The sequence below is a fragment of the Peromyscus californicus genome, unplaced genomic scaffold (genome assembly GCF_007827085.1).
Source record: "Peromyscus californicus insignis strain IS unplaced genomic scaffold, ASM782708v3 Scaffold_5__1_contigs__length_169319896, whole genome shotgun sequence".
In the NCBI taxonomy this organism is placed as follows: domain Eukaryota; kingdom Metazoa; phylum Chordata; class Mammalia; order Rodentia; family Cricetidae; genus Peromyscus; species Peromyscus californicus.
Window position 1 is genome coordinate 156,035,874 of NW_026294573.1, and position 22,849 is coordinate 156,058,722.

Genomic DNA, 22,849 nt, shown 5'->3' on the forward strand with positions numbered 1-22,849 from the left:
TCAGCCTCCACCCAGAATAACTTGTACGAAAAACAAACTCCTTGGCAGGAATGTTTAATGAACCCACATACTCCCACTGGATGATTTGCTCTAATGGGAGTAAAGCAAGGAACTATGAGGCTCTGTCAGGAAGACTTCTCTCAACCCATGACAGGAGTGGAGGATTCATTGTGGTGTAATTCCTCTTCAGGGGTCAAAGGTGAGTTTCCAGCCATTCCAGAGAAATATCCATTTAATTCATTACAATGAAAAGTATTTTCCATTGAACAGAACCAAGAATTTTGTGCTCTTCCCTCATGTTGCAAAGCATGAGGTTAACGGTGCGCATGCACTCAAACTGTAAGGAGTTGGGATGGCATATTACTTTAAAATAATTCATGCATTATATCTGAAATACCTTTTTAAATTTGAGATTATTTCCTTTCAGTTTAAAATACATAATCTAATTCCATTCATTGCATTACAAAGCCTTGCTACTGACAAGTATTTTTCTCATTTTCTTTATTAAAGTTGAACCAAATTAAATTATAATACAAAATGCTTAATAAGCAGAAATCAATAGATGATGTGGGAAGTAAGAGATCCACACAAGTAACTTACAGTTTTATTGAAAGAGACTACTATGACAAATTTAAAGCACCGACTGACCATCTCCCTCCGAGAGATATGCATAAGCAGATGATCTCCAGGAAAACCAGTGCTAGTTGGATAGTTTTATCCCACTGTGGTGAGATGTACAGCACAGCACAGACACCACGCTGCAGGGAAAACGCGAGTTACCAACTGTGTAACACTTGGATGTCATTAGCGTCTCCACCTTCACACATTCCAAACTTTGACAGAACAGACCCCTCTCTGACTAGAATGCTTCCCTGCATGTGTTTCCAAACTAAAGAAATGCCTTCCCACCTAACACTGATACATTTAAAACCATTAGAACCTCTGGTCATAAAAAGTGGATTAATAAATACTATCTCTGAAAAAACTTTCAAGAGACATTCTATTTTAATTGTTAAATTAATTTGACTGCATTGATCTCAGAGAGAATGACGGTTACCAAAATTATCAAATAAATCCTTACCTATCCAACTCATTAAATATTTATGGTATATGGATCTTCCTCAAGGCCTTAAGTTGGACACTGAGAAGGCAAAACAATGGCTGAAGTGTCCATTCTAATATTCAGGCTCTTGTTTTATGTGACAGTAGATTTAACCATACAATTTTCCCAAAATGAAATTATTCCACCAAGAAAAATACAAAGAAGATTTTTAATAATTCGCTTTACATTTAGAAGATGAGAGAGATCTGAAACAAATCATTGAAATTAAGAAACCCAAGGACACTTTCTCAGAAAATAGCAAAAGTATAACAAATATTCAAGTCAAGCACAGTTATTGAGTTAATGACAGGGTCACTCCATAATGGAAAAACAAAAGGAATATGGCACCCATCTTCCTCCATCAAATGCAAACAAAAACCTCTCCAGACAGAACAGGATAAAATTAGTACCAAATGGCATCTTATTAAATCATGTAAGAGACTTAGTACAATTGAGTAATGAGATTTGACAGGAAAATATATTGGATGACTTACACATTTATGTGAGACTCGGTTCATTTTTTCACTAGTGACAGAAAAAACAACACACGTAGGATAGCTCTGCTAAAACACAGGGCAAACGTAGGAACCTGTTCACCAGCTCAGGGCAGTTCTGCTGCAGTGGTATCGTGTAACCTGACAGTCTGAACTGCATTAATGCCACGAGCCGGCCAACACTGCTACACAATATGCCAGTGATCACCCTGGTGGTCATTAACATTATTAGGTGAATATATGACATGAAATAATGCCTTAAATAGCTGTTTATATCCTGAAGAATTCCTCACTGAAACTCTAGGTTACTTTGGTCAGAGAAGTAGACACAGTATTCTGTCTTAATCCCTGTGTGTCTCATGTAGTACACTCCATCACAGTACTCACAATGAGAGTTTGAGAAAAAAGTACACTAAAGGAAATACATATTCTTGATTAATAAGAAAAATACAAAAACTATAAGAACTTCTTGTTTAGGAATTACACCATTTTCAAAGTGAATTTAAAGTTTCTAGCAAACACTATTTAAAATGTGGTAAGATCAGCCAAAGGTCACAACAATCTTTTAGTACGGTGTGAGGTTTGTAAGGCTGACCATATATGGTCATGAAGTGTGAGGCAGGTGTACTTTGTGGTACTAATATACACCCAACAATGTTTACCAATTGGACACGTGTTGGTGCAAATAGAGGAATGATGAGCTGAGTTAGTTAGTCCAGATCTCTGGTTTTCTCTGTGGTGCCAAAGCTGCTGGGAAAGTGGGATTCATAAACCTGAAAGTCTAGAAAAGCTGCGAGTAGGACTGTCTGAGTTCTGTTTCATTTGACGCCTTCCTGCTCCTGCTTGGGCTGACCGGCTGGTGGCTGTTAATAGAAAGATGCTCTCACTCTGCGGCCCTTCAAGGGCTGTGGTGGACGATGATTGCTTAACAGAAAAGCTGCCGTCTCGCCCTCAGCTGTACACAAGAGGCTACGGAATCTGGCCAGCTGTTGAAAATCAGAACAAAATTAATTTCACCACAGAAAGACTGATCTTATGAGCTGTGTAAAAAAGATAACAAGAGTTATAATCTTTCCTCTGCCAGAATCTAAAAGTATTGCAATGTGAAATTTCTAAGTTACAGGTCACAGATCATAAAGACTTGTTCTGCTAGGTTCTCTTTGCTATGTAAACAATGTGGCTCCAAAATTAAGAATATAAACATCCTTCACTTGAGGATCAAAGTTGTAAAAGTAGAATGTGCTCTAAATAGTGCACACCGGTATTCACAGAACAGTTTTCCATATGTCCCCTCTCTACTCTACAATACACATCTGACATATTTTATTACAAAAATGTGCTCAAACATTCGATGTTTGAAATCTGGTTTTTCCACATAATACATGCTATAAGCATTTTTGCATATCAATACACATAACTTTATACACTACTTGTAATTTCTCCAGAGCTCTGTACATACATTGTTTGTTATAAATGTGATTTATGAAACTCCAATAATCTGTGGAAGCTTAATATTGTTTACTAAGATTTAGCAAAAGTCTACAGTGATAAAAATAAAGACTGGATAAGTTACCTGGGTACTCCTAACCTCATGCTTTACAGAAGGAAATTGCTTATTAGAACTAGGTTTGCTCTTTGTTTGGATTTTTGCTATGTTTTGATGAAGACAAATTAGTAAATTGTTAGACTGAGAGCCTCTAGTCTCTGTGCAGTTTTAGCCCCTTGACCTCAGAACCACATCAGTTAGGCTTTCATCCTCTTCATTTCTTGTGCAGTATCAACTAGGAGGGAGGCAGATGTAGATGTAATGGTCTTATTAAATAAGAAACACAGGGCCAAATGCAGAGTTAAAAGCTCAAAAGGTCAAAGCAGTAGCTAAGAGCTGAGACTTAAAACCGCCTTCTTACCCTTCACTGCCGTCCTTCCCCTGAGAAAGAGGCCTACTTTCTGTGTGTCTGTCTTTTTATTGACTTTCTGTTCTGCCTTCTTATTGGTTGTAAACCCAACCACATGACCGCCTCATCACTGCCTGTCTATACAGACCTCTAGGTCTCTATGGTTGGTATTGAGATTAAGGGCGTGTGTCTCCATGCTGGCTGTGTCCTTGAACACACAGAGATCTGCCTGTCATGTGATTGGGATAAAAGGTGTGTGCTACCACTGCCTGGCTTCTGCTATGGCTTGCTATTAGCTCTGACCCCCAGGCAACTTTATTTATTAACATACAAATAAAATCACATTTCAATACAAATAAAATATCACCATAGGCAGAGGAGAAAGAGACTCTCACCATCAACACAGTAGTTTATGACCATGGTCTATGGATGCAGAATCATCCACTTATAAGCAGATCTGTGTCTTCACAAATCATATTTCGTCATGTCTTTTTAAGGAGCCCAGACTTGGGAATGAGGAGACAAATGATTACCACTTATAAATAGTCGTTTGTATTAGAGTAGATCGTTCTAGTTGAAACAAATAAGACTTACGAGAAAGAATCACTGATGAAATTCAGTGACAGAGGCTAATCTAACCCTGGTCACAACTCAAGTCAAGATGATGGTGCTGGAAATGCAGTTCAATCTATGAGCCTTCCAGGACAACACACCTCTGTAGTGACATTACTGATTGCTCAGAAGACCTGCTTTGGGTTTACACACACACACACACACACACACACACACACACACGCACGCACGCACACGCACACACACACGCACGCACACATGCACGCGCGCACACACACACGCACACACGCACGCACACGCACACACACATGCACGCACACACGCACGCACACGCACACACACATGCACGCGCACACACACGCACACGCGCGCGCACACAAACACACACATGCACGCACATGCACACACACACACACTATCGAGTTCCTCTGGAAGCTCTCGATGGACCCCTATCTCTGCATCCCTTTCACCTCACCAGTGTAGAACTGCATCTTACTGTAGCACTTCCTTCTGTCAGCTTGCTCATTTGCTTAGAGTCCTCAGCCCATCTCAGTACTCTCTCCATCACCTGGCCCAGCTACATAGGACCTGGCAAGTCCTGTGAGGCTGGTTTCTTTTGGCTGCATAGCCTACCTGGCTGGCTCAGATATCTTAGCCCCTCACGTAGGCACATGCCCATTCAGGTGGAAACCTTCCCTTCTTTCACCACGGCTGACTCAGCACCCACCCATTCTTGGCAGATACATCCCAAGGTAGCCTGGAGGCTGGGGTAGGTGTAACCTGTTTGCTGGTTTCCTGGGCTCCACTGCTAAGATCTTCATTTTCTTAAGTAGCAACCTCAGCAAGATTTTTTTTTTTGCAAACTCCTCTATGTAATTTTATGTCACAGTTGTGCTCAACCAGATCTTTAAGAACTCTCTGCTGCCTGCCAAAGTTGAGTAATAATGAAAATAAGCTCCTTCCTGGAACATAGAGATCCAGACACTTTGCTATGTGCTTTACACTACATTATTTTATTTAATAAGTTATTTGGGGGCAAACAATGTACTGTTACCCCATCATAGTAATGGCAATCTCAAGAGGCAGCTGGGATGTTTCAATAAATAAGTTATCTGTCAACTAAATCATGACCTACCACAGAAGTAATTGCATTAAAATTTCCTTTAAAAAAAAGCGTTTTACTTTAATCTGCTTTCACTTAGCTTTTATTATGGAAACATTAATAAAGCAGCAGGAACGCTTCAACCATCAACGTATGTTGGTTCTCAATCCACACTCCTACCCAGTCTCTCTTTGCTCAATTCAGATGACTTTGAGGCAAATTCTGGACATTTGGTAAACATTTCAGAAAGTATCTCTATAAGAAGTGGCACTTTAAACACTTTAATAGGCACACAGTGTGAACTTTTCAGCATCATTTCTGAGCCTTAGACTACCACCATCCCTCTAACTTTTCTGAATCTTTCTAGATCTACATCTGCAGGTACGATGCAAAGTCACTTTTGTAAAGGTGGTCTCAGAACACCTAACTGACAAGACTAGGTTGATTCCAAAAAATTCAGACCTGCGGATCTTACCCTGGACCTCTGAACAAGAATTTCTAATAAGGTCTGAGGGTGCACATTTCATCAGTTTCTCCAAGGGGATTGCTTAACACACTCACCATTGATGTCTACAGTACAAAGCTGCCTCCATAGGTTCATTCACTCCTCCTTCCAGAAATGCCCTTCTTTCCTTTATCCCCCCCACAACCATTTGATACATTTAAGCTTTTAAGCATCCCAATGCCTATTACTCACGATATGTCTCTTGATGTCTACACTGAGAAAGCCTCTGATTCGGGTTTCCACCATCCTGTCTCCCTCAGGGTGGCAGTCACAGCCCACTGTGTAATAGTTCTGCACATTTATTTTATCCTGTTAGGTTACAAACTGTCAAGGATGAGGACCTCTTTTTATACATTATTTTATTCCCTGAACCATAACTTGCAAAAAAAAAAAAAAACCCTAGTATTTGGTAAACAATATTCCATAACTTAGTATTTTAATTTGAAAGACACAGAATTTTACATATGATCACAAAATACAAAATTTTCCTGTTAAAAATGGAATGGTTTGGGTTTGTTTCTAGGCAGATTTTTCTAAGATCCTGAAGGCAGACACTCAGACACAGCATGGACAACAGCACTAGGAAGAGGCTGACAGTGGAGGACCACAGGTGGAGAAGGCACGCTTGCTTGGAGAAGAGAAGATTAGAGTGTTTCTCCAGCTGCAGCTAAATACAGACTGCAAGGTGCACACAGATGCAGTGGGGCACTTTTTGTGCAGGAAAATGACCAAAGAGAGGAACCTCAAACTCTGCCCTTATCTCTGACTGACCTACTAATCACAGCTATGTAGGGCAGATTCCAAGCCAATGCACCGCAGTAGGACCAAGGCTGTGGCACAGGAAGCAATATGAACTTCTGTCCCACTTCAAATAATTATTGCTAAACTTAAAGAAAAAAAAACACTCACCAGAGAAAAGTAACAGAACACAGGGTTTCCACAACTTAACATGTCATACAATGAAGTAAAAAGGTTGCATGACAGCTGAGTCAGGAGAATATAGCACATTCCCAATGAAAGAATAATTAAACATTGTAACTTAAAAGGATGTTGAAGTAGCATTTGTAACTACTCCAGGATACAGGAAGTTAAACAGAGCACTTTTTTTTTTTTGGACATGAGAAATCTGGAAAGAAAAGGAGACTCTCAAACAATTAAAAGAGAACCAAAGAGAAATTTTAGATCTAAACTTATGACTTCAAAACTAAAATTATCCCAATATAGAATTTTACAGAAAGGCTGACATGATAGGAAATGAATGTGAATACAGACCAATAGAAAACATTTATGAGGGATAACATCTAAGCAACAATACTTAGGTGTGACGTCTGACCTCCATATATACTCACTCTCAACACTCATACACAAACATACATACTTGTAAGGACACATGCACCACACCCCCCCACACACACACACACAGAAAATGGCAAGTGATTTACACAGATATTTCACAAAAGAGGATACATGCACAGTTAGTGTATCTATGAAAAAATGTTCAGCGTCCCTAGTTATCTAATACAGGCAAACTAAAATCACACACAGCTATCAGATAGTTAAGTTAGCAAAACTGACAGTATCAATGCTGGCAGGGAGATGGAGCTACAAGAAATCTCATAAAACACTGGTGGGAAGAAGGCAAAGAGGTACTGTCACTTCAGAAAACAATGTGTTGGCATATTATAAAATTAAGCACTTGCGACTTAGTAATTACAGTCATGGGCACTGGTTCAAGACATATGAAAATGTGTCTATCCAAGTGTGAATGTCAATTACTCCCATATACAAATGTGAAACAAAGTGTTCATAACAACCCCAATCTTAATGTCCAAATTGCTGAATAGAATTTTTAATGTGGTATATCTATGTTACAATTGACTTTATGCCAGTAATAAAAATGAGTGAAATGGATACAGCCTAAAATTATTATGCTAAAAGCCAAACACAAAAATTTATCTACCTGCCAGGCCCTGTGGTACAAGCCTGTAACTGTAGTTATTTTGGAAGGTGAGGTAGGGTGTTCATAAGCTCAAGGCCTAGATAAGCTATAGAGTGAGTCCAAGGTCAGCCTTGGCAACTCAGTGACTTTATCTCAAAATAAAAAGTATACATACAAATAGTATTTACAGACTGATCAGGTTATATTTAAGAGCATATATGTAAATACATATATATATATATATATATATATATATATATATATGCATGCAATGCCAATGCAAAAAGAGGTCATGACTTTGAAAGAGAGCAAGGAGGTGTATATGAAAGGGCCTGAAGGGAAGAAAGGAAAGGGAGAAGTGTAATTATATTATAATCTCAAAAATTAAAGAAAGAAAAAAAGAGGTGGGGGGTGAGAATGTAGGTCAGTGGTAGAATTCTGGCCTAACATTTGTAAGGCTTTGGGGTCTCCTCTGTCACAGCATTTAAAAAAATCAAAACAAAAGTTATTACTGTTTGATTCAGTTAAACAAAAATTCTAGAAAATGACAAACTCTAGTGATAGCATTACAGTTATTGCTGAGACTATGACAAGAAGATCTTTAGCCAAAAGATCTACCCTGCCTTCATTGTGGTGGCTGTAGTATAATCACCCAAATCAGTAAGCAGACATTTAAATTTGTGACTTTTATAATATACAAATGATGTCTTAATAACTTTTTTTTTTTAGAATAGGATCAAAGCCAAGTATGTTTTGCATTGAGTTTTAGCAATTGAGTACCCTAATCAGTTAGGCTACTCCAAAGGGACCTGGAAGAAAAAGCCAGCTTCCAAAGAAATGAGAGATTTTTTTATTTAAAGTACCAAAAGCAGTCTATTACTGCATACAGTTAAACCAAGAAGTTAAAAGTCAATAAAGTGACTCTAAGCAAGAAAAATTATTCTAAATTAAAAATAAGAAAATTTAAGAGCTTTAAGAAAATTAAATTTAAATTAAATTAAATTTTTCTTTAGGTCAAATAATACTTTCACAAGAAATTGTAATAGAAAACCCTAGGGGGCAGGAATATGACGACTAATTAGGGTGTATACTTCAAAGCTGGTAGCATTAAATGGTGGAGTTGAGAAATGAATACAGACAATATTTCTCTGTGATCTTCAAAAGAAAGAGATTCCGACATTGAGATTAAAAACTATTTGGGGGCTGGGACTACGGCTCAGAAGGTAAAGGCACTTGGTACACAAGTGCAATGCTGTAAGATCAAGTCCTAGAACTCACAAACAGGGAGAAGGAGAGAACCAACTCCACAGAGTTGACCTTTTACATCTACATGCACACTGCAGCATACATACACCTGCATCCACACACACACACACATCACACACACAGAGACCCCCCTGCCCCCCACCACACACACACATACTCACAATCTCTCTCACATACAGGATAGTAAAAATAAATAAAAATTTTTAGAGAATTAAATGTTTTAAAAAATTATGCTTGCTGAGTAAGTCTTTAAATCAATGATATAAGACATTTTGTCTATTTATAAAAACACTGAGCAACTGAACAATTCTTCCATGTTTTTGCGTTTTTATAAGCTTTATATTTTAGGAAAAATTCAGATTTGCAGAACTACTACAGAGAGACTACAATATTTCCCACATACCCCAGACTCAGCTTCCCTATTAATTATGTCTCACATTCTATGGTCCACTTTCTGTAACTGTTGGTCCAACAGAAGCCTGGCATCATTAATTAGTCTCTACTCTACTCAGACTGCCTTTGGTTTTTGCCTAATAATGACTTTTATTTACTTTCTTCTGTTTTTTCAGCACTGGGGATTGAACCCAAGGTCTTGCAGGACACTAGACAAGAGCTCTACCACAGAGCCAAATCCCTAGGCACTCCTTTGACATTTCTTGTTAGTTTCTCAATCTCCTTTTGCTTTCGAAAACACTGACATTTTGGAAGGAGTCCTAATTAAGTATTTTATGTTATGGCCCCTAGCAGCGCTTTGTCTTAGAATTTTCTTTCCTCGTGATTAAGTTGAAACTGTATTTTTAAAATATCTTTTTCTTCATTCCTTTATTCTTAATAGTAATTTGAACGGTCATTAAATGTCTCCCTCTGTCTGGTTAAGATTGAAATATCTAATAGTGTCCCAGCTGCAGTCAATTTAAGTTAATGTTTCAAAGGAAATTGTGAATCCACGGGAGTTCTAAAATTAAGCTATTCTTTCACATACTCTCATACATGAAAAGTCACATTAACAATTTTAGTTCAATGAGCCTCAAATATAACACAGCAGTGAATCCACAGTAGAGACAATTATAATACCTAACTTTGTAGGGAATTGCTTTTAGTAAGGTTCATTTTATTCTCAGTAAAGAATTAAATTATATATTTTTATAATGTTCTTGTCAAAATCACTCATGGATTGGAGAAAAAAACAATAACACAAAGTTATTTCCCAAGTGTCTTTAAAGAATAAAGATGTCTTGAAATATGTAGGAAAACATTATCCACTTGCCATTAGCCATTTTGAAGTTATAATACTTAAGTCTCTGAAGTTTAGTAAATGAGTAAAAGTAAGCAATTTAGCAGTGAAAGAAAGAATATTAAGCCCATTTATAAGACCACTGAATCAGAAGCAGGTCATTTTTATTTTCTCATTAGATGATGGACAAAATTCATAGGGCTCCTGGATTTTTAATCCAGTCTATTTACTCATCCACACAATGCATATGAGTGCTTTGTCTGCATCTATGTCTTTGCATCACTCGCATGCCTGACCCCATGAAGGCCAGAGGAGGGTATTGGATTCCCTGGGACTGGAGTTACAGACCCCTGTGAGCTGCTATGTGGGTGCTGCAGCCAGTACTCTTAATTGCTTAGCCATCTCTCCAGTCCCAGGAATCCTGGGTTTTCTCCAAACTTTCATGAAGTATTTTAATAACTATGCACTAAGTTGTTATTTGTCTTTAATCCTAAATACAAAGACAATAAGGGGAAATACTCAATACAATCCTAGTGTTCACCCCAAGGGAAAACTTGCCCTGAGATGACCTTGGAAAGCCAAACCAGACTTAATGTGATGGAGGTGAGGTGGAGAATACATAATCAGGCAGATACACAGGCCTAGAGCAGGAAGGCATATTAACTCACTACAATCAATCAATCAATCAATCAATCAATCAATCAATAACTAGACCTGTTGCTGTGAAGATTGCAGTACCTAATTTTAAAAAGCTCAACATATGTGAGACAAAAATCTACTAAGAAACGTAATATTCAGGAACATATTTCTAAGGACTTGGGACATCCTGAGACTTTAGACCTTGTGGCCTACTCTGAGGGCTGAATAAGCATTTCACAGAAAAAACGAGGGCGGGGGTGCAGCATGAATAAGGCCCTTTATTTGATCCCCTATCACTCTGAAAGATAAATAAAAACTTACAAAGAAAAATGCCTGAGTAAATGCTTTACCAAGGAAGGCACAGATGGGAGCAGCCTCTTAGCAATGTTCCCTCAGGCAGCTCCAAAAAAGTTCTGTCAACAAAAGCCAAGATTCAACTGTCGTTATTGCAGTAGAAACACTTGACAGAAGAGCTACCCCCTTGAAGGGGTAAGTATACAGCATTTTCTCTTCTGGAAGATAAAAGGTATTCACGTTTCTCAGGGTGCCATGCCTGACACTGATCTCAATGTTCACTTCTGAATCTGTGGGAGCAGCAATCTAGGGACTGGGGAGAGAGAAAAGGGTTGCCTTTCTTGAGGCACCTCTCTACCAACTGTCCTCTCTCTACGACACTGTTTCTATGTCAACTGAAACAAACAAACAAACAGAGAAACAAACAAACAAAAACAAAAATAACAAAAACAATCAGGGCTTCAAAATGATGCTTCACCCTCAAAGAGACTTAAAGGCAGTGTTTCTCAACCTTCCTAAGGCTTTGACCCTTTAATACAGCTCCTCATGTTGTGGTGACCCCCAACCATAAAATTATTTTTGTTGTTACTTCATAACTGTAATTCTGTTCCTATTCATAAATTGTAATGTAAATATCTGATATGCAGAATATCTGGTATGTGACCCCTGTGGGGGTCACAACCCACAGGTTAAGAACTGATTAAAGTTTAAGAACATAGCATTACCGAGCAGTGATTAAAATATGGACTTATACAAATGGTCAATTAAGAACATTACCAAAACCATGTACTTCAAATGGTGACACATGCCTGTAATCCTAGCACCTGGGAGCTGAAGCAAAAAGGTCTTGATTTCAAGGCTAAGCTAGGCTACATAGAAAGATGTGGTGGAGGGAGAGAGAGAGAGAGAGAGAGAGAGAGAGAGAGAGAGAGAGAGAGAGAGAGAGAGAGGAGGGAGGGAGGGAGGAGGAATACAAATTTTATCTAACCATTCACCTAATTAATGAAAGAAAACGTCAGACTCCAAACTACGGCAGAAATAAAAACAGCATTAAAAAATGATTTAGGGGTTTCCTCTGAAAACATCACAATCAGCTTGGAAGAAGAATTATCATACCTGTTGAGAGCTGATATTTATAGGTTGTTTTAAAACAATCCATGTGACACTTTCAAGGAGAGGTGGAACTGTCAGAGAACCAGGATACGTCCAATAGTCCCAGGAGGGTGGAAGCAGAGACAATGGGTCAAAGTTTGTGAATCGGGTTTGTTTCCCCTGGAAAAGTAAAGATAATTGATACAGATTACAAATCACACACACACACACACACACACACACACACACACACACACACACACACACACATTCAAATTCTGTGTAATTACATACTGTAATCCATTAATATTTTAGTAAAATAAATTTCTGCCTCAATCCAAAAAAGATCAGATAAAGTAGCAATGGATTTATTTAAGAAGGATACGAGAGTCAGGCACATACCTATATCCTAGCAGTCAGGAGGCAGAGGCAGGAGGATCATGAATTCTTCAAGTTCAGTCTGGGCTCTAAGAGAAATAACAGGCTATGCCGGGCGGTGGTGGCGCACGCCTTTAATCCCAGCACTCGGGAGGCAGAGCCAGGTGGATCTCTATGAGTTCGAGGCCAGCCTGGTCTACAAAGCAAGATCCAGGAAAGGTGCAAAGCTACACAGAGAAACCCTGTCTCGAAAAACCAAAAAAAAAAAAAAAAAAAAAAAAGAAATAACAGGCTAGTATGAAATATGTAAAGAGGTCCAGGGTCAAGAAAAAATTTATTTTACATAAGCAGTCTTTTAAATAAGGTATAATCTTTGTGTATAAAATTAGAGTATTAAGAACTTAAATCTGCATAGATTTATTGGTGATTATTTTAGATAATGTCACGCTCTTTACAAGTTTAAAAAGGTAAGAGACAGTAAGTTTTTTCTGCAGTTTTGGTCTGGTAACTTGAAACTTGCTTCAAAGAAAGCAGGATATGCTATGTCTAATGTGTACGATTTCAAAAGATAGTGAAAGAATTCAGGAGAGGAAGAAGCTGTTAGTCATTAACACATAGTAATTAATTTTACCTTTTCCTTAATGGAATCCAAAATGTCAGTGATCTTTTGCAGTTGGGGATTGTGTTCCCCAATCTAAAAATGTAAAATTTCAAAACAGAAATAGTTATAACAGCAAATCAGCACAAGCATTCCATTTCAGTCCTTAAGTTTTAATTATTTTCTAAAAGCCAGAGTCAGCTCAAGTCTACAGTGACTGTTCTAGAACAAAAGTTCTCTTCCACCTGGCAAGTTGATTATGCCAGAAGAATCTGAACAAGATATTACAGGGATTCTAGACTGAACCTACAGTCTGGTTCCAAAGCAGGGAGTACTAGCTTCACATGCTTCAGATGGTTTACAAAAGATTTGTTTTTATTTTTATTTTATTTAATTTATTTATTCTTGAGTGTGTGTGTATGGGTATCAGTCATGTATATGTGGATGCCCAAGGAGTCTAGAAGAGGGTGTCAGATTCTCTGGAGCTCGAGTTATAGGCCCTTGTGAGCAATCTGACTAGGGTCTGAACTCTGGTCCCCTGGAAGAGTAGCAAGCACTCGTAACTGCTGAGCCACAGGTTAACTTGAGAGAAACCTTGCGTGGGAAAGTGGCTGATGGTTAAGCCAGCTATGACATTTGGATCCAGTTCGGGCTGCAACCAATCTTAAATAAAATCTTAGATCTCCTACTTGCAGCCTAAAGTTACTTGAAGTCCCAGATCAAGGGGCTCTACCCTGAAGAGCATATGCATCCTGAATACAAATGTATAAAATGTATTCCTTTCACTAATGAGAGTGTTTTCAATTTACCTAAAGGTTTAAAACCCTATAAGATTCGAGTGCCTTCTCTAGCTATACCTAGATCCTGTTGCTACCACCTAGAGTTCATAGAAAAGCCCTGGCTGCTTCCCACATCACTCCCAATATCTGCCCCTCAACCCCACCCCAAGCTCCACAAGTTACAACATCATGTAGATAATGAGGCATGGAAAAAGAGCACGCCCTAAGGAAAGTGTCCCCAGGTGTAATGGCAGGACTTGCCTATTCATATGCAAATACCAGAAAAGGAGAAGCTTGGGATTTTTTTTTTCAAAACAATTGATCAGTATGTTTGAGATGATTTGCCAATGTTGTCAAACAAAGGCCTCAAGAAGCATGAGCTTAAATTTTCTGCTGTTCTAGGTCTCTAAATATTGAAATCAGAAAACCAGAAAAGCCTAGATTTCTTCTTAGATTTCAGCTGTGACTTCTGCTGTTATTCTTACGGATGTATCAGTTGCTACTTCCATATGAATCTTCAACTGGCAGTGTGAAATATAATTAGATACGTTTCCAAGCTATTATGGAACTTTTTACTGTTCACTTAAAAAGGAAAATACTAAATTTAGAACTAGTTTGCTATTTAAAACTAATTGAATGGCTGACTATTTAAAATTAAACAGTGGAGTCTCACCTGCAGAAATACTCCCAGGACAGCCAGCCCATCCGACTCATGAGCTGCCTCTACAAAGCTGGGGTATTTGTCTGAATTCCAGTGGACAACATGGAGCTGAAAAGAAAGCACACAACATAGTTCAAACATTTGCATAAGAATGACAAAAAACGTAAATGCAAATGAAATGTTGATATAACTGACTGGTGTTGGGGCCTCAAGTGCATAAGGATTCTGTGGTAATTTGAATGTAATTGGCCCCCATGAGCCCATAGGTAGTGGCACTATTAGAAGGTATTAGAGTAGGTATGGCCTTGTTGGAGAAAGGTGTCACTGTGGGGATAGGCTTTGAGGTTTCCTATGCTCAAGCTACAACCAGTGAGACAGTTCACTTCCTGTTGCTTGGAGATCAAGATGTAGAACTCTCTGCTCCGTCTCCAGCACCATGTCCACCTGCACACCACCACGTCCCACCATGATGATAATGGACTAAACCTCTGAAACTGTAAGCTAACCCAATGAAATGTTTTCCTTTATAAGAGTTGCCATAGTTTCTTCATCATGGTGCCTCTAGACAGCAACAGGAAACCTAACTAAGACAGAGTCCTTCATGTAGACCTTGACCTTATCCTCCTAATCTATTCATATAAAATGAGACCAGAAGGATTGCAGGCTCCTAGCTATCTCTGGTGAACTATTTGAAAGCTCATTTACTATGTCCTGAACATTCTGCCCAGTTTCTCCAGTCCTTCCATACTCCAATATTGTTCTTATGTGACCTAGGGCCTCTGACCCTAACTGAAGTTACTGCAAATGAGCAGGCATGGGTCAGATACCAGTTGCCCATGGGGTTCACTGAGGTGTCTGGGCTCTACGGGTACGAGAAGTCAACTTCCTGTAGAGTGGCTGCTGACAATAACAAGGTTGCTTCTGAAACTGACCCGTGATGTATTTATCATTGCAGTCTCACATTTTTGTGGCTGGGAAATGCAAATTCTCCTTATGATAAACTATTTTAGATCCAGTCATATTTTTATTATTTAATTATTTGTAGGGGCTGGAGATATGGCTCAGTGGTTAAGAGCACTGGCTGCTATCCCAGAGAACCAGGTTCAATTCCCAGCACCCGTATGGCAGCTCACAACTGTCTGTAACTCCGGTTCCAGGAGATCTGACACCCTCACACTAATGCACATAAACTAAAATTAAATAAATTATTTTAAAAAATTATTTGTACTGTTAAATGATAGTCACATACATTTGTGGGGTACCATGTAGTATTCTGATGTAGGGGTACAATATTCCCATGATCATATTGAGCTGACTGACATAGGTAATTTACATTTACTACCTTATATAAATATATTCAGATCCTTTGCCAAGAGCAAGTTGTGATGGGGAAAAAGAGACTTTGGGTCAAAGAATCAGAGGTGTTTGAACATGAAGAGAGAGGCAGCAAGTGCTAGGAGAAAGAGAGAGAGAATTTTGAGAACTTAAGACTCTTGAAAAGGCTCTGCTTACTTTACAGCTTAATTCTTATGCAAGCAGACATTTACAAAAACCTACATGTGCCGGGCGGTGGTGGCGCACGCCTTTAATCCCAGCACTCGGGAGGCAGAGCCAGGCGGATCTCTGTGAGTTCGAGGCCAGCCTGGACTACCAAGTGAGTTCCAGGAGAGGCGCAAAGCTACACAGAGAAACCCTGTCTCGAAAAACCAAAAAAAAAAAAAAAAAAAAAAAAAAAAATCCAAGCTCCAAATCATGACCTACAAACAAAAACCTACATGTTAGAGCACGTGAGTATCCTGAACACAGAGGAGTATGAGAAACTGCAGAATAACCAAGCTGATTACCACTTCAGTTCTGCTTGAGAGAAGGACAGAGAAAAGCCAAAGGGCAATATGCCATGCCCAGAAGATTTAGTTCCTATCATAAATGCTGAAGGCCAGGCCATGTTGTTCAGAAAAGGGCCTGATGACACTAGGGACCACCTCACATAAGAATCCTTAGGGATCTGCTTGTCAATTCAGGAAAGGAACACTCATTCAGCCTTCATGCTCACATCCCCCTCTCAGCGAACTGTCACAGAGAGAATTTGGCATACTCAAACACATACTTTCATCCCCATCCTTCAAATTAAACTCCACATCTTATAGGCAACTAATATAAAGAGTTTCTGATTAGATAAGAATTATCACACATACTCAGCTATAAAACTATAACATAGTGCAACAATCATGTGTAATCAAGGGAAACAAAGGGATAGCCAGACCGAAACATACAAAGGTGGATTCTGCACCACATTCCTAGTTGGTGTGAGATAGTAGGGGGAGGAAAGAGCCCTGAAAACACTGGATGATGAAACTAGGCTCACACGGCTCAGGAGAGATAAAGAACGTTCCACTGTGGGGATGGGCTGATGAGAGTGCTAAAGTTGTTTTAAATGGCTCTGTGCCAACTACAACAACTCCTTAAATAGCTTGCTTAGTGAGAAATGGCATCAAAGGGTCAGGAACGCAACCAGTTAGAAAATGATTGTGTAAATACAAGGGAAGAAATCTTCTATGAAGACATCTTTCTGCTGGCTAAACAACAACTGTTTGAAATACGATGAGAAACCAAAACAAGAAAACCTGTTTGTAAAAAAGTCTTCTTCTCCCCCATATAACCTTACCACACATTCGTGGAGGACCTGGTGTCACCTTTATATATTGGCTTTTTTTTTTTTTTGCATTAAAAGTAAACAAATTAGCAACTTCATACTTCCTGACTAAGAGGGACATCGATTAGAGATGAACGACAGGTAATTAACCCGCACAATAACCAGATTATGATTCTTCCCACAGGGTGTAGTAGCACACACCTTTAATTCCAGCATTTGAGTGCCAGCAGAGGCAGGTAGTCTGCGAGTCTGAGGCCACCCTAGTCTATACAGTTAGTCCCAGGTCAGACAGAGCTACTTGTGAGACTCTGTTTAAGACCAAAACAAAACAAAACAAAACAACAAAAAAAAGATTCTTACTTATTGGTAAAATCATTTCTAAATATAGCATTGCTTAGCTTTAGTGCTTTTAAGTTGAATGTTTGTAAGATGCAAAATATGCTGCCAAGCACTATGAAAAAAATCTACCATGAATGTGGAAATCTGATTTATGCTTCTCCTACATTAATGTGAGCTTTCATCTGTCCTGAGAGCATCAATCTATAAAGAGAAAAGATTTATTCAGGCTACACGATCAGGTAGCCCCTGGCTTTTTGGTCTGTGGCAAAGTAGCATATCTCACCTGGAGTGCCTGACAGAGTAAACCTGGTCACCTCATCACCAGGAAGTCAAAAAAGTCGAGGGAAAGGGCAAACTCCCACTATCCCCTCAAAGGCACACTGGCAATGACCCAAGGACTTCCTCGGAAGCCAGTCCTCTCAAAGGGTCAGCAACCTTCCAACAACACTACCCTGGGGAGGAAACCTTTTGATAAGTGGCTTGTGGGGGATAATTCAGATCAAACATATAACAATGATGGATAAACCATAACCAAATAAAGTTTCCAGCACAGACTATTAACCTATTCTTTATATCTCCATGTGTATCAGTTACTTTTCTGCTGCTGTGAGAAAACACCATGACCAAGGCTACTTAGAGAACAAGAGCTTATTTGGGCCTGGGGCTCCAGACAGTTAGAGTCCATGATGGTGCGGAAGTATGGCAAGCAAGCATGGTGGTTGAATCAGCAAGCTGAGAGTTCACTTCTCGAACTGCAAGCACAAAGCAGAGTAAACACTGGATATGGCAAGAGGCTTTGAAACGTATTTCCCCCAACAAGGTGGCACCTCTTAGACCTCCCCAAATATCGTCACCAATAGGGGACCAAGTGCTCAAATACAGGAGCCTGTGGGAACCATTCCCATTCAAACCACCACTGCATGTCTTGGCACAAAATTTTTTATGATGAGATTTCTTTAACCTCTCTATAAAGCCACAAATCATAGTTGAAACATTACATTTTCATGTGTTGCAATTTAAAATATCTTTGTTTTCTTTTTTGTTTCAAATTCATAATGGGACATAACTTAATTACAGCTATGTTCTTAAACAAAGATGCTTAGAAAGGCTAATTAACACATTGGAGCCATCTCTAGAGCTGACTGAGCACAAAGCAATTTTTCTGAACTTTAGGCTAAACGTGGCCATCTCCCAGACACTAGCATTTCCAGTGCTGATGTCCTCTTTAAAGTCCAGGTTTGTATCGATAGCCTGCTGAAGCTCAGCATCCTTGCTATAGGCAAGTCCCACTGGCATGGCCTTCCAAGCATATCATGGACCACTCCAGGGTCTTCACACTTCTGCTCAAATTATCACTGCTCACCTCAACTCTTCCATAGTCTTCTGCTTTGTCTCCCTCCTCCAACACTTGCCCCACAACAGCCTGTTCTCCACTTGGCAGTCAGATATGTTTTAGAAAATAGAAAGCAGAACATGTCAGTGCTCTGCAGGACAGGGTCCTCTCTTTTTTCTCTCTCACCAATTCCAGTCCTATAAAGCCAAGCCTTTCTCTTCCTGAGCTGACCTCATTCCTACAGCACAGCACTTCCCTTTGCTATTGCCTTTCTCTGGAAAGCACTCTAAGTCAAGATTTTTCTCACAGTGCTTTCTCCTTGTCCTTCTGTCTCAACTTACATACCATCTCAAAGAAGCATTTCCTAACCCCACAGCCACTCTTCAGATCATGCGCTACCCTTGTTGCCAGAGAATTGACCACCAATCACTTCACTCCTGCCCCCTGAGGACAGAGCAAGTATTGCAACACAAAACACTGGCAAAATGGACATGATAGATGGCAGCCTAAAAGGCCAGGTACACATATAAACAAATAGGGTAACTGGAAAAGAAGTTTCATTTGTTGGATTTTCTCAACAGAGTCGTCCTGGGTGTCTAACCACATCTCAGAAACATGAAAAGCTGAAGGGAATCTGTACCACCTGGTAACTGCTCAGTCTTGTCTAGATAAATCACAGGCCATGCTCGTTTCACTCAAATTGTCTTTGTTGAGTCATGCAAGACTTGGCTTTCATCTCTCGGTATAGTTCAGTGCCATTTAATGGTATTAAAATGAGGTATATCACACTCTGCCTTTTAAGCAGAGGATTAGAATAGTCAGAGTATTCCTGATGAATGTAGTTATAACAAAAAGGACTATCTTACCAGAGAAAAGGGAACAAGATAATGAATCATTAATTTTGTGCTTGAAAGGAATGGTATCAGCTCAGGATCCCCAGACCAAGTTCTCAGCAAAAAGGAAATTTATTTACCCTAGAGGGACAGAGGGCAGGGAATAAGCGATAAAGACAGGAGACATAGGATGAGGTAAAAGAGGAAAGGAACAAGGGAGGGGTGGAGGGGTATCCTTAGTCTCAGAGGGACAAAGGACAGGGAATAAGAGACAAAGACAGGAGATGTAGGATGAGGGAGTAGGGGGTGGGAACAAGGGAGAATGGGTATCTGTCCTAGAGGGACGAAAGACTGCCTCTGGATAGAGAGGAGACAGATGTGGCTCATAGGAAAATGGCGTTTATAATGGTAAAAGGGGAAACCCTATGTCAGCATGAGGTGTTTAATTTTAATTGGGCACATTAGTTAGGTGAGCCAAAGGGGTTTTTGATTGCTGGACTTCAATACTTTGATAGCTGGACCTTGGTAGTCAGCCTCAGAAGGAGGAAGTAGTCAAATAAGGGACTAGATCTTGGTGGCTAGCTTCAGGAATGTAATCTAATGGTTTTCAGTAAGGCAAAGGAATCACGGAGAAGAGCAGGAACTGCCAGAGCCAAGTTTGCCATGCTAGAGCTGGCCAGTCCCTTCAATGCTGTTTATAGATGTTCTGAACAGTGAGCAGAGGCTGCATTAGATTCCTGCAGATGCAATCTGAAGCTTATGTCCTTACAGTTTAGTCTCAAACATCATTGTCATATATGGAATGTGAGTTTTATTTAGGTCTGATTATTTGTGTCTGGATCAAATATACACAGAGCTGAACATAATACAAATGTTTCTCTTCTCTCGGGCCTTTCAGGAAATCGAACAGATGAAGTTTAATGTCACAAGACTTGGGTTTTAAATAAATGAATCATAATGATTCCTTGCTGGAAAAGTAACTGACTCTTTCCTGCTTAGTCTCTGATTTATACCCCCTCCCACCAACAAATACATTTCTTGTTGTTTTTGGTGTTATTGCTGTTGGGTTTTGTTTTATCAGACAGAGTCTTGTCTTATATCCTAGGCTGCTGGCCTGGAAGTCCTGAGCCTTCTGTTTTGGCCTCCCCAGTGCTGGAATTACAGGCATGTGGTACCATGCTAAACTCAGTTTACTCATTTCCAAACATATAACCAACACTAAGCTCTCAGAGTTGGTTCAAGGCTATGAAAGGTCACGTTTGAAGTTCTCCTGTTAGATAATGATGCTGTCTCAGACACTGAGGTGTCTAAGCAGCTGAAGATGTACTGGGGCGATGGAAGGCTTCCCCTATGGAGTAGGTTATACAGGCAGCTTACCTCTGCAGCATATCTCACTCCATCTACCACGTGCTCAGAGCCGTGGTCATCTGCTGACCCCCAGTGCAGGTGGAATTGCCGCAACCTGTAGCTTCCAGAGAGAGGACCTCCACGAAGAACTAAACACCAACACATTTTAAATGGTTAGCAAGAAAAATCACAGTTACCCATCCCATCAAAACCCATAACTTCTCCCTGAATCACTAAACACATTCCTGTCCTTACAAATGAACTGTTTGCAGATACAGATACAATTTTACAGATAGGAAGAGTGAAAACAAAAGACTGGAAACAGAGTCCACCATGTAAATTTTTACAGAATACTTGGCAAGTCACAACACACCCACAGGCAGCAAAGAGAAAAGATTTGAATTCTCAAAGTGAAAATCCTCTCTGTTTAACTGAGAGCAAGCCAGAGTCTCTGAATAAGAATACAAAATGCAAAAGGGATTCATTGTGAGCTTGGGAGAGCCAAACAGCTTGCATGATTAGATACAGGCTCTGCAGGATGTCTAGATGGCCAGGGTCTTGACTTTCTACATCTGCATAGTCTTGGACAAAACTGACCTTCTAAGCTGCCAATTATGCATCTAACCACTGGAGAGAGTGATACAGTCTCCCTAAGACCATTGTGCAAATAGAAGAAACAGGGTAAGCAAGACACCTTCCAATGCCTAGCACACAACAGTACTGCAGACTTGCTACCCACTGCTTCCATGGTGTAGCTATTGCTATAACCGTAAGGACTGGCACACCTTCTGTGCTTGGAGTCTGTACTTGTGAAGAAACAGAAAATACAGGATGAAATTAAATTACTTTTTAAAACTCCAAGATGTCTTTGTCACTTTGATAGAGTATATTTCAGTGTTTTCCTTATATTCAGCAAATATTATCTCTAAGATGATGATAATAAAATTATATCAGAAGTATATAGAAACACACTTTAATACAAAGCAGTCCTAAACTAGGCGTAAGGCATATGCTTGTAATCCTGGTACCCTGGGCTATCCAGTGAGTTTGAAGTTAGCCTGTGCAACAAACTAAAGAAAAAGAAAAGGGAGGAAGGAAAGGAGAGAGGAAAGAAATGGAGGGGAAGGAAGGAGAACAGAAGAGAATTCTAAATTATTTCTGCCTAATTCTGTTGTATGCTGCAGACATAGGGACAGAAAGGAAACATTGTGTGCTGAATACACCATACACATCACTAAACTCCACCAACATACAACAAAATTGTGTTAGACTGGAGAAACAAACACATAACAACAGATATTTAAATTACTCTTCAGAGAGTGTAAGAGTGATGTATGTGCACACATCACACATCACACATGCACCAGCACACACACACACACACACACACACACACACACACACACACACACAAACATAGTCTTAAATTCCAAACCTTATCCACCTTATATAAAAAAGCATGTTGATGTAGATATCTTTGTAATACATAAGGGTGGGGTGGGAGGAGTGACTCAGCAGTTAAGAGTGCTTGCTGCTCTTCCAGAGGACCCAAGTTCAAGTCTCACTCCCCATGTCAGGTAGCTTCAGGGGATCCAGTGTCCTTTTCTGGCCTCCACTAGCATCCATATGTATGTGGCACACACACACACACACACACACACACACACACACACACACACACACACATAAAAATTAAAAATGATAATACCAAAAGATGGCTATTTCAAAGCACTCTGAACAATAAAAAAAGAAGAGACCACCATTTCGATCCGTCTGTGAGCTTGCTCTTGCTT

The 22,849-nt window shown here is 39.6% G+C and overlaps 1 protein-coding gene across 2 annotated transcripts in view; it reads right to left on the reverse strand.

The window, feature by feature from the left end:
• Nucleotides 1–484: 484 nt before the first annotated feature.
• The window catches only part of Ca13 (carbonic anhydrase 13), a 30,910-nt gene continuing 8,545 nt past the window's right edge, over nt 485–22,849 (reverse strand). For both annotated transcript variants that reach the window (XM_052717798.1, XM_052717797.1), the window contains exons 3-7: nt 21,087–21,205; nt 14,564–14,659; nt 13,145–13,207; nt 12,160–12,315; nt 485–2,582 (exon numbers count right to left, since the gene is read on the reverse strand). In XM_052717798.1, coding sequence (XP_052573758.1) covers nt 2,463–2,582; nt 12,160–12,315; nt 13,145–13,207; nt 14,564–14,659; nt 21,087–21,205 — 554 coding nt within the window. In that variant the 3' untranslated portion in view covers nt 485–2,462. The remainder of the gene's footprint in view (nt 2,583–12,159; nt 12,316–13,144; nt 13,208–14,563; nt 14,660–21,086; nt 21,206–22,849) is intronic.